The sequence below is a fragment of the Zeugodacus cucurbitae genome, chromosome 3 (genome assembly GCF_028554725.1).
Source record: "Zeugodacus cucurbitae isolate PBARC_wt_2022May chromosome 3, idZeuCucr1.2, whole genome shotgun sequence".
Lineage (NCBI taxonomy): Eukaryota > Metazoa > Arthropoda > Insecta > Diptera > Tephritidae > Zeugodacus > Zeugodacus cucurbitae.
The window spans coordinates 26,721,263-26,734,881 of record NC_071668.1 but is presented as its reverse complement, the minus strand read 5'-3'; the positions used below and the strand labels follow the sequence as shown (position 1 = coordinate 26,734,881).

The following is a 13,619-nucleotide window of genomic DNA, read 5'->3' as shown; positions in this document are numbered from 1 at the left end:
GATTTGTCATACCTTCGGCTTCTGTTGTGGTTTTTGGTGTCAAAGTGGTGGCTTCTGTAAACATTTTTTGACTTTCCCCTTGCGGTTGTTCATTTTGTTTTTGCGCTAGCTCACGGAATACCTCACGCTGCGTGGTGTCTTCTACCTTTTGATCGGCCGCTTCCAGACTTTGCGTCGATTCTTCCGGCAGCTGCTCTTCGGTGTTCGTATTCGTGTTTGGCGGCATTTTGTGCTACTGCAAGTGGGGAAAGGATAGTAAATATTAAATAATTGAAATGACTGCATTAAATTGATGAATTGAGAATTTAGTATAAATATTTACTTAAAAAAATATCGTTATAATATCTGAGGCAATATGAATACATGGTGTTCAGATTTCTGAACAGTTCTTAACGGCTACCAGTGCTCGAGTACTATTTTGAAACCGAACCTCAACGCGTCTTATTAAACACATGGTAAAGACCGAAATCTATAAAATAGTGAACTAATCATGCTTAGCTTAAGTCGACTTAAGATATTTTAAAATAGCAATAAAAGTCCTCATACAATCAAAATACTGCTCCAATCGTTCGGTTCATATCCGCCATTATTTTATCTGAACAGAGGCTTATGAATCCATTTCTAACTACAAACTTCCAGCAAATTTATAATTTCCAATGAAGCCCTGCATGCATGCATGAGTACGTATTCATAGCTGCAGTGAATGAACTTTGCCTGGTAATATGCTCCGAAACACCACAAATGCCGTTTCAATTAACGTCAATTCCACTAACTGCTTTATTTAACGAACTTTCTTGTGTTTATATTACATGTGTATGTGTTTACAATGTGTCGGTATGTATTTTAATGCCCTTATGTATATTTAACAACATGTATGGAGTAATTATTCCGTGAATTATTTCGGTTTCTAAAGAATTTAGTACCCTTAGTAAAATGTGGTTATAAGAAAAACTTTTAAACTTTTTCAATAATTTCAATTACATTGTTTGCTACTTTCTTCGAAAAAGAAATCTTGATTTATAATTAAAGTGTCTTGGATTCTAAGAAGTTCTATTACATTACGTAAAATATCAAAAAAAAAATACAACAACTTTGAGTAAATAAAAAACAAAAACAAAAACAAGTAAGGCTAAAATCGTGTGCAACCGAACATTTTACATATATATATCGCAATTTATTGATGAAATTTTATTAAAATAAAACACAATTTGACCAATATATTTGGCATAAAGTCCCCTAGAATATAGAAAATCTTCATAAATGAGGGCTGAGGTAATTCCTGAACCAATTTCACCAATTTTCACTACCAAAGTACACTATGTCCAAGACTATACGCTCACTTAATTTTGCTCAGATATCTTATATATTATCCGACATATGCAGAATAAAGCCTATTGTATTTTTGAAAATCCTATAATTAGGTATATGGGATCTAGGGGAAGTTATGACACAGAGACACATTATTAGAAAAAAAGATTCCAGTGAATTACATTAAAATATCTGAGAGATTTACCGATATTTTCGAAGAAAAATTACCCTTATGCATTGAGATCTTCGTGTTCGTTAGCAGGGACTTGGAATAGTAATTGTCCGATCTCGACAAATTTCTTCATTGGTCCCTAACGTATATACAATAAAGTTAACGAATCAGATGGAATTAGAAATTGAGTTATATGGGAAGAAGGCGTGGTTGTGAACCGGGCATTAAGAAAATATTATATACCGAATTCCTTTAAAATTGGACTAGTAGTTTCTGAGATATGGTTTTTGACGCTTAAGTGGGGACGCCAAGCACACTTTCCATTCTTAATACAGCTTCCTTCTACCATTTCTTCTATAAAATTTATTGTTTCTGGTATTTCCGTTAGTGAGTTAACGCACTTTTAGTAATTTTCAATATAACCTTTGTATGGCAGGTGGGCATGGTTATTAACCAATTTCTCTTATTTTTATGGTGTAGGGTATGTAAGAGAAGTGACTTCAGAAAGTTTGGTTTATATAGCTTATTGGTTTGCGATATATATACGAAAACCTATTTGGGCACAAGGCCACGCCTGGCAGTGGTCCAATTTCATCCATTTGCAATTGCAACAGTCTCGTGGTGGAATGTGTGCAGCAAGTTTCATTAAGATATTTCCATTTTTACTCAAGTTATCGCTTGCACAGATGGACAGAAGGATGGACAGACATCCGGATTTCAAATCAACTCGTCACCCTGATCTCTCTTAGCAACTATGTTGGGAGTGTAAAAAAAATAGGATATAATAAATCTCCATCGAATGCTCGCCACAATTACTATAATAACATTCATAGTATATAGCACTGCTTTTGTGCTGCAATATCGAGATGTGTATTAAAATTATGAGTAAAAGAACATACTTCAAAAGGCAACAATAAGAAGTCAGCACTGAACACATGCAGTTTTACTGGTTTTGTGCGCACACGTCCCCACTCTTAATAGCCAATCAATGTTGGTCGAGGCGTATAAGTAACTTCCTCATTACTGTGTAAGTGAAGTGCATGTACAACTAGTTATGACCAATTATAGTTATTGCCTTTTATGCCTTAAATGCTGTTGCAGCAAGTTTAATGGTTGATTGAAGCAGCGATTTTTATGAGTAGTATGAGTGTGGTGTATCAAAATTTACGAAAAGTAAAGAAAGGGATTGCAATAAATCACAGAGTAAGCAGCAGGCTTATAGGAGTAAAATCACATTGCAGGCAAAACTAAGAGTAATATATAATGTTATATCAACAAGTTAATTAAATCCATCATTTTGGCCTTGGAAAACTACACACATTAATGCCGTATAAAATTTTTTTATTATATGTAGGTAAAACTCGGTTTTGTATTGAAGATAATTACAGATCTACAGAGGTAGTCAAAATTATTTACACATCGGACGTTTTTTTACAAGTTTCACATTAAAAGCTTTCGCTTGTTGTTGTTGTTGTCGCAGGGTAACAAAATGCTATAATGCTATGGCTCGAATTGCTAGAAATATGGCGAAGAAATAAGCAAATGCACTGAAGGCTCGTTGTAGTCAAAAGTATTTACACACATTTTTTTGCGTCGAAAGTATTTACACACAACTTGAACTCTTTATCATGTTCTTATTTAATGATAATTTTTTTAATTTCAATGTTTAGTCTAAGTTACTATTCTAAGGCGATAAATTCATAATTGGTTACACCACCTTTGGCATCAATAACAGCCTGCTTTATGGTCCGAATTGATTCAACACAATTGTGCGCTAAGTTAACTGTTAATTTAGACCAAATGTCGGTAATTTCGACGTTTTCGGTTATTATATCAATTGTCCTCTGATATTTAACGAAAGACTAAAGATTCTCAATGAAGTTTAGGTCGGGGCACTGCGCAGGTCAACTTGATTTGCTTCATTTAAAACTTTTGTAGGTAAAGCTCCTTCATGAAATGGAGCATTGTTGTAAAATGTAGTCAATAGTTGGAAAAGGCCGACGGACCACTATAATGGCATGGTCATGGGAGTTCTTATATATCCGGATGATTTACGGTCCCTAAATTAATACCAAATCTTCAAAAATAAGTAAAGAAAATTTCCAAACAAATTTCAAAAAAACATAATGTCTCTCCAGACTGTATTTAGCGTCTAAACTGCATTATTTTTCTTTTCACGTGGTAAATGCATAAAGCGTTTACTAAAGAAGCCCTGGAACTAAAATTTAGCCTTATCTGCCCACGACAGGCTTTAGGATGCAATCAATGGCAAATGAGAAGCACATCGATTTTTTGGTTTCGGAAATAAAGCTTTCATAGTTTCGGAAGTGGTCAACTTTATGCACAACGTAGACATTTATGTTAACTTTTTTTAAGGTCCTGAGCAGTGTAGCATCATTGACTGTTCATGCAATATGCTGATTCAATGCTGCTGCAATATTAACAGGACTAATTGTGGGATTTTGTATGACAGTTCCTACCAATCTTCTGCATTCTCCTTGAGTTATCACAGGTTTCCTCCCGAAGAAATCTAAATAGCAATGGAGAAATCGTTGGTTTAAACGTATGAGAGTGCTTTATTGTATTGCTTTAACATATCACTTAATAATAAATAAATATGTATACGAAACAACAATAAAATGTGATAATAAATGTGTGTGTGTATTTCTTCTTTTTAATTTTAATTTTAATTTCAATTTTAATTTTAATTTTAATTTTAATTTTAATTTTAATTTTAATTTTAATTTTAATTTTAATTTTAATTTTAATTTTAATTTTAATTTTAATTTTAATTTTAATTTTAATTTTAATTTTAATTTTAATTTTAATTTTAATTTTAATTTTAATTTTAATTTTAATTTTAATTTTAATTTTAATTTTAATTTTAATTTTAATTTTAATTTTAATTTTAATTTTAATTTTAATTTTAATTTTAATTTTAATTTTAATTTTAATTTTAATTTTAATTTTAATTTTAATTTTAATTTTAATTTTAATTTTAATTTTAATTTTAATTTTAATTTTAATTTTAATTTTAATTTTAATTTTAATTTTAATTTTAATTTTAATTTTAATTTTAATTTTAATTTTAATTTTAATTTTAATTTTAATTTTAATTTTAATTTTAATTTTAATTTTAATTTTAATTTTAATTTTAATTTTAATTTTAATTTTAATTTTAATTTTAATTTTAATTTTAATTTTAATTTTAATTTTAATTTTAATTTTAATTTTAATTTTAATTTTAATTTTAATTTTAATTTTAATTTTAATTTTAATTTTAATTTTAATTTTAATTTTAATTTTAATTTTAATTTTAATTTTAATTTTTTTAATTTTTAATTAATTTAAATGACTTATAATTAATTGATGAAAGAATAAATAAATATTAAAATATTTCAATGTCAGCCTAAAAGTGTGCTTTATATGTATGTAACAATGTTTTAGTATTGAGATTACACGCATGAAAGCATAGATGGCGCTGGTGTTTGATAGGTTAATAAAATTATTGAAACGTATCAAATATTTTCAATTAAATAACAAAATCGTTTATACAGTTTATAACTTTGTGATTGAACTTATCACAGATATTTGGAAATAATTCACATGAGTGTCAGCTTCAAACTGGAATGTGGTTTTCTGGTTTTTAACTGCGTTGCTTAGCATTCAACTTTCTGCTCTTATTAAGTATAAATTTAAGTTGCATTTAATTACTATTAAAAAAGGGTTTAAATTTTCATTTCACAAGCAAGGCATTTCAACGGAACACTACGCGAGTGCACTACTCATTAACCGCAAGTCAATATTTCAAGCATTTTTCACTGCACAAATGTACTCACACTTTCAATACCAACTGTAGTCATGTCAAATTCAACCCAGTTCTCAGGAAATGCGGGCAACCTCAGGGTTGATGTTAAAGTTGGCACTAAGTCCTTTTCATAGCTTATTACACAGATGAAAATGGACTGGAGCTGGCTGTGAGAGTGTGTTATACATACATATATACGAATATATAAACCGTACGAATACTGGTGCCGAAGTGTGCAGTCAGTCGTAGCGTAAATGACGTCAGTCGCAAAGGATTTGGTGCTGGTTGGCAGCTGTTGATGGCGCCTTCGCTACGCCACGGCAGACGAACACAAACCGACCAGTGCCATTTTTCATGTCGAAAACGGAAAAGTACATACATAAAAATATGTATAAAAATATGGTGGGTATGTGTGTGTGGTTGAACTTTTTGGCGTAAAGTTTAGGTGTGCAACAAGAAGAGGTATGCTAACCACCAGAGTTGTGGGTGTAATAACGCATTATATATTTAATATATAGTTAAATATAGGAAAATATAATGTCCAAGTTATTGGTGTTGACTTGTAAGGTTTTTATGTAAATATTTACATACATATGCAAGTACCACAGCTTCGACTTTGTTCAGGTCCACATTTTGGTTGGCTGAAGTTTGTCACAGATTTGAAGTTACTGTGTGATATAGAGGAGTATGCTTATGTTTTTCAAGTATTAAATTTTATTTATAGTAAATTGTAGATATGCTATTTATATACTGCGCACATTTATTTATTTTTACTGAAAAATAAAATGACAACTCGGCCAAGCAAATGAATGGAGATTTATTGATCGATTAGTTTTATGAAGTTAAAAATATTTAAAAATGGAATGTGTATAAAAATAAAATGAAATGTCACGCTTATTCATATAATATTGACCATGCTAAGTATGGTTAATCAATTATTTTTATGTATCTTAAATTTTTGAGTATAGACATTGGCAAATATTAAAGAAGAACAAGTAAAGAAGTGCTAAGTTCGGGAGTAACCGAACAATTTATACTCTCGCAATTTACTTATTAAATTTTATTAAGGTAACACAGATCTTTTCTCATATACATATTCGGCTTAAAGCTTACTAGAATAACGAAAATCATTATATATATTATATAGATATGGGGGCTGGGGTAATTCCTAAACCGATTTTAACTTTTTTTTTCAACCAAGCTACATTATATCACTTAATATTACGCTATAAAGTACACCGGATGTTTGAAGACCGTATATGTGGTATATGGGGACTAGAAGAAAAATTGACATGATTTTGCCCATTTTTGGCATAGAGACATGCATTTTTTTAACATATTTGAGAAATTTATTTGCCCTGAAACAATTCTTCATAGGCAGTGATGCAGTGAGTAAAATTATATTTACAAACTTGGTTCAAAATGCTCCAGAAGTTCCTGAGATATATTTTTTGACTCAAAATTTGGGCGGTGCCACATCCACTGTCCAACTTGAATATTAATTAAGTCTAACATGAGTATTAATTAATATACTATGTTTTATATATATTCGTATATGTTTTGTTTACGAAGAACCATACAGAGAGAACTGCAATTAGGCGGTAGAGGTGTCCAGTGATTTAATTTTGTTAATAAAGTAGATGAGCATGGTACTAACTAAGTTTTTAATATAACACAAATGTGTCTTATGAACTGACTTATTTATGCAAAAAAGTTGTTGTTGTGTATTGTTGTCTGCAGTCAAGTAAAAATAAAGTTGTCTGCAAAGTTAGCCACTTAAGTGTTGTCACCAAATTCAGCATTGTTAAAAATTTACTTTAACTAAACTTCGCTGACTTAAACACTTAGCAAGACAATGGAATGCGGAAGCGAACGAAGTTTTTAGCTGAAAGCAAACTCGTGACTCCATTGAAAACAAAAAACCAAAAAAAGAGAAACTAAAAAATAAAAACGGCAAAATTTGTGTAGGGAACAAGATAGCATTTCAATCTCCATGTTGATACTTTTGCACATGGATGTGTGGTTTTGTATTTATATGTATAGGTGTTTGTGGCAGCGCTTCTCCCCTGTCGCAATATGCAAACAACTTTGTCTCATAAAAACCTCTTGCTTTCAAGAAAAGTTACAAGAAAAAAGCATTTTTTAATGCTGGCTGACATGTGTGTGCAAGTGTACTTGGGCAACCACTTGCCGTGTGTTGCTAGCCTTCAACCGTATATACTCATAAACTCATGCTGATGGCTTTAATTTGATATGACTGCTTGCAGGTGTGCATTAGCATGAACATCAAAAATGCTCTAAATACATTTTTGCCATTTTTCATGTCACTTTGCGCAGAACGAAATATCAAAATGAAATGTTACGTATACGACACGGTGGCCCGCTCGCATTGTGTATGCATGTTGCGTATACGCCGTGCTGGTTTTTTGATGATTTGACAAGATTGATTTGCGCAATTCATTTGCAAACAGTGCACATGTCACGCATAATTAATGTAGTGAAATTGCGAAAATATTTGTTATCGAAATATTTCGATTTAATGCCAAATTAATTGTGATTTATTATAAACAAGAATTTCTTGTTTGCTTTGTTGGCTGCATTGGCTTACTTCACAGCGGTTTATTTGCCATTATGTGAGTGATGCCGGTTCGTTTTATTTGATTGTCAATTTCCTACTTGCTGTGCAAACACACGATGACTGCGAAGCTTTACAGTTAGTTTGTTCGTGCGCCAGCCATGACACTTGACCCGCATACCTATCTTCCACTTCACTCGCAAATGCTGCCAGCAGTTTAAAGCACTAACTACAATTTTCATTTTCGTTTTCCTTTATCAGCAGGAAGTCATTTGCTTTGAACGCTCACTCTCGGAATTTGTTTTTCTTTTTCAACAGAAAGCCATAAATTGATTTGAAGCTCTGCTCTCATTTGAATGACAGTGACGGACAGCTGTCCGGGAACTTTGTCGCAGTGCTTTCCGTTAGCTCGGTTTGCTAAATAATATAATAGCCAATTTATTAATATAGCAAAAGAAGAAAATTGCATAAGCAATAACTAAATTCATTCAACGCTTTATTGCCATACACTTTTCTTAACAAATTTCTTGGAATGTTCAACATTCAATTGAAATACCAAAAATATTTCAATTTTCCATGATAGAAATTGAAAATTGTTGCTCGTAATTTCTTTTACACACTTTCCATCTCACTTCCCATCAATTTGTTGTAGTGTCCAAGCGCATAACAAATATTTATTGAGGCGAAGGCGGCACTACAAGTGAGTAAACACTTTCATGCAAATTAGACGTGAGTCGCATTGTGAAGGCAGCATGAACTTCTGTGGGATAGCAGAAAATTTGTCTGCGCACTTTTGCTATTTATAGAATTTTCTATTCTCACATAGTTGACGCGTGTGTGGAATAATTGACTTTCACACGCCAGCTGCGCAGAATATTGCAAAATGCGGTTTCATCAAAAATTTTCCAGAAATACTTCCAACAGCAGCTTGCGTATAATGAATTACTGTAGATATGTGTGAAATGTAGAAGAAATTTTTGAAGAAAATATTTTATTGATGTTAGAAATCAATGCTTTAGAATCCTTATTGAACATAAATATTATTCCCATAAACTGCGAATGTAGCAGAGCGAAAGTTGGCAATACTTCTCAAAAATATCTTCCACAATATTTTATTTAAATTTATAGCACTCATTTTAAATATTCCAGACATACATTTTTCTTATATCTGTTAAACATGATGTCCATGTTATTTGTCATAACTTCTCAAAATATGACACAACTATGAACTTTTGAATGGTTGTACTGTAATATTTTGATACAGTTATAAATTTAACTGACTTAAAAGTAATTTAAACGAATGTTAACCTTTTTCAAGCATTTTCAACTACAACCTTATTTAAATTTCATTAGTTTGATAATAAATCGTTATCAATTTTATACAATAAATTTGGCAACTATGCCCTTGATTTACACTGTAGATATCTTGAATCTCTTCATTATTATACACATATTATACTTTTTCTTTATCTTTCGTTTTTTACTGCAAGTATTGTTAAATATTATTGAAATATTATGCCAAAATATCGCAGATCCTTTTAAAATCTGTAAATTTTTATGTGTACTTCATTTTTTAATCAACTTAATAAACTTATTGCCTTTTAAGGGTTATTCTGGTTTCAAAACTTCAAAAGTTGGAAAAATTGTTTGTCTTATTAAATAGTACAATATGTTTAAAAAATTCTTCAAAATTCAAATTTATTCGAGTAAAATTCTAAGAGATAGATGTTAAGATGTTGCGCCCATCAGATCAGGTCAGTATCAGTTGGAAATTTTACAAAATTCGGTTTTTATACTCTCGCAACAAAGTTGCTAAAGAGAGTATTATAGTTTTGTTCACTTTACGGTTGGTTGTAAGTAGAGTTCAAATCCGAATTGTCTATACGTCCGTCCGTACAAGCTGAGTAAAAATTGAGATATCTTGATGAAGCTTGGAATACGTATTTATTGGCACCATAAGAAGGTTATGTTCGATGGGCGTAATCGGACCACTGCCACGCCCACAAAATGGCAATAACCGAAAACATATAAAGTGCCATAACTAAGCTAAAATTGAGCTATTGTAGTAAATTTGGTATGAAGGATCGCACTATGAATGTGCGTATGTGGATGTAATTTTTTTGGTTCCACTCACTTATGGGTTAAAAATCATATCTCCGAAACTATTCGACCAATTTCAATGAAATTCAGTTCATAATATCTTCATAGCTTCCCAATGATATGTTGTGAAAATAGTTCAAATCAGTTCACAACCACGCCCACTTCCCGTATACCTGAATTTTGAAGTCGATCTGAATCGCACATCTAAAAATCAGTCCATAAGTTTTCAAGACCCTATATATCGAATATGAGGACCTCAGTGCTTTTAACAAATTTTTTACCGAAAATATAGGTTAGTCTCTCAGATATTTTGAAAAATTCAGAGGGAATATGTTTCTTTTAATAATATGTCTCCGTGCCAAAAATGAGTGAAATCCCATATACTTAATATTAGAGTTTTCAAACTTTCATTGCCGAATATGTGAGTCAAACTGTTTTTTATATTAATGAAATTAAATAAGTAAATTGCGAGAGTATAAAACTTATCCCTTCCTTACTTGTTTTTGTTCAAAGTATGTCAAAAATTCAAAAATTAATATTTTCTTTTTCCTTTGTTCAATAACGAGATTTATCTATGTACTAACGAAATGTTCGACTACGCAATAGGCGGCTGAGCGGTTTAGCGGCGAGTTTGAGCTTTTTAAGAAGCGCCATTTCTGAGCGGTTCATTGTAAAAATATAGTAGTTAAGGGCATTAAAATTCATTGTTAAAATTTCATTCATATTTGTAAAAAGTTTAACAAAATTCAAGAAACATTTGTTAAAACATTTGATCTGTTGTTCCAAAAAATTAAAATTAGATTGACAAAGCAAATAACAGGCAATTCTGCAGAGCAAAGGCTAGTTTTATTCGCTTTTCGTTGGGCGTCAATTTCAAATACGTGTTTTATCATATGGCAGGAACACATATATTAGCACATATATTATTTTATAATGATGTGAAAACAACCACGCCTACTTCCTTTATACCAGAACTTTGAAGTCAATAGTTTACTTTACAATATATATATTTGGTAGCCGCTTTCTAAAAATCGCCGAAATCGGACCATAGGTTTTCAAGGCCCAATATATCGAACATGACGACCTTGGTGCTTCTAACCTAATATTAGGGTTTCCAACTTTCAATGGACTTTATACCATATATATGACGAATATGTGGGTCAAATTGTGTGTTATATAATATTAATAAAATTAAATAAATAAATTGCGAGAGTATAAATTAAAATTATTTTTTATTAAAATGTATTTCTTGCGGATATTTTTATTATATTATTTTTCGTGTGTGACGTCGCGAGTGTGACGTTTTTTTAAAGGGAAGGAAATGATTGCGGTAAACGGAATTTTAAGACGATAGTGTACTATATTTAAGGATTAAAAAACAATACTTATTATTAAAAAATATTGAAATTTTTTCAAAGTTGTAAGTATTTTTCTGGAGCGCCTGAATTCTGCACTTGTAAATCTGTGCCGGTGATGGAGGTCGTGCGATGCATCTGAAACAGCGAACCAATTTTTTTTTTAATTTTTATAAGTTTCTTTTCTCTATGAATTAAAAAAATACCGAAGAAGTTATAAAATTCCAAATTTTTTCGAAGTTTGAAAAAAAAAATCAGTTTTTTAAGAAAAAAAATTGACTTTAAGTTGTAAAACAAGTAGTTTAAATAATACTTTCATCCAACTTTTTTAGTTCAAATATAAGATAATTTAATACTGAATCTAGATCACTTTGGTTTTTTCCGATCGGACATATATTATTTTTGCTATCGCCGGCACTATTTTCTAACACTTGTGCTTAAAGTCTGCCTGAGCACTCGCACCTGCTCGACGCTCGGCCACTAAAACTGCTTTAGCTTCGAAAATATGTCGAATTGGCCTCTGGAATTTTAAAGACATATTCTTGGATAGTTTTGGAAGAGAAAACAAAACAAAAAAATCGTTTTTTTGAAGCCTGTAAAGCAGACTACTGCCTTAAATCTTTTAGTATAGAAAAAAAGTACACATATGTTTGTGCATATCTTAAGCGACCGTGAATATTCAATTCATCGAGCTTATGTACATAAATGTAGTCACAATAATTAAATGTTAATTAAATATGTACTAACACTACGACTAAATACATTTGCAAGCGTTATTTCCTCATTTCATATTTGTTTCCAATTGAAAGCTGCAGGTGGCATACATTAATTAATCCTTCTTATCCATAATATCTCGGTGCGTATGTATTCACCGTTCACTTTCTTCTTTGCGGGTTTAATGCTCAACGCTTGCCTTCGGCACCCACTTGCTGTGCATATTAATTAAATAAATAGCAGCAAGCTTCTTGGCGAATACACACAGGAATAGACGCTAGGGGCAGCTTTGGTGGAAAAGTACAGGGAAAATTACAGAAAGTGGCGAAGAAAGAAGAAGCACTAAGAAGGAAGCACTTCAGTGTGCGCACATTGACTCAGTAGACACTTGACTGACAGATAATTACAAGTGGCAGCTGTGGAGATTGCCAGTTTGGTGCGCTCGTGTTGGTGCTCAAGTATAGTGGCTGTGTGTTGATACGCGCCTAAAGTCCTTTGTGTAGTTGTTGCATTACCTCTTTTAATAAAGGTGTATATTTAAATTGATCAAAAATTCCTTATATTCGCCGGAGTTGCCAGCTTTTCCAAAAAATATTTTTTATTAAATTCTTTTTACAAATTTGTTAGAAATGTTCGGCCAAGTAGTTTGATTTAAAGCAAAACAGTCAAAAAGCTACACCGATTTTATAAAATAATAGAATTTTAATAAAGATAAATAAAAGATGATGGTTACCATAAAAAAATTAAGGTTAATAAGAATATTTTGGTTTAAAATTTAATTGAACATATTTAGAAGTGATGACAGCTGTTTATTTATTTGAATTTAATTCAAGTGATAACTGAAATGTTATAATATGAGTATCAAGCTAAACATGTTTTCGATAAGACAAGCGTGAGAAGGTGGCAAACCTGTTTAGAAAACTAAAGTTGATTTTTGATAATTGGTAAAATTAAAAAAAGGTTTTAATGTATAATGTATAATTTTAGTATAATCAGCTGCTCATATAAGTTAAATCTCTTTCTAAATTTTTTTGTAAGCGACATTATGAATCTTATATACAACATCTAAAGCCTTCTCCTTATAAAATTCAACTAAATTCAATTTACTTTACACACTATGAAATGTTTCTTGCTGGTTTCTTTGAATAGATAATCAAAACTTTAAAATCCAAACTTGGCAATAGTTTTATAATAACTCCTCCTAACAGTTTCTGGAACTTTCTAGAACTTATGGAATTACATTTCATTGCCGAGCAAGTGAGAAAGCTATTATATATAGTATGTTTCTCTCATTTTCACGAATATTCCACACATGCAACGTTTTATAATACGAGTATATAAAAACCATATTACACATTATTCAAAATTCCAAGTAAATTCTTTCATATTTTCTACCTAATCTTCTTTTTGCAGAAATTTGAAATTTGAAGAGTCTAACTTTAACACTGCGTCGTATAGAGGTGGGCATACACTGTGCTTTTTATACTCGTGTGCAAAAGTGAAAAATTTCGTGTGTGTTTCAGATGACTTCATCGATAAGCTGTTTTCGCATAAAACCGGACAATGGCAAAGGGTATAAAGCGAATG

At 31.2% G+C, this 13,619-nt stretch overlaps 1 protein-coding gene across 6 annotated transcripts in view; it reads right to left on the bottom strand.

The window, feature by feature from the left end:
* Syt1_0 (synaptotagmin 1) overlaps positions 1 to 13,619 on the bottom strand; it is a 68,388-nt gene that overhangs the window by 31,605 nt on the left and 23,164 nt on the right. For all 6 annotated transcript variants that reach the window (XM_011194139.3, XM_029044318.2, XM_029044320.2 and 3 more), the window contains one exon: positions 13 to 235. In XM_011194139.3, the coding sequence (XP_011192441.1) occupies positions 13 to 226 (214 nt within the window). In that variant the 5' untranslated portion in view covers positions 227 to 235. The remainder of the gene's footprint in view (positions 1 to 12; positions 236 to 13,619) is intronic.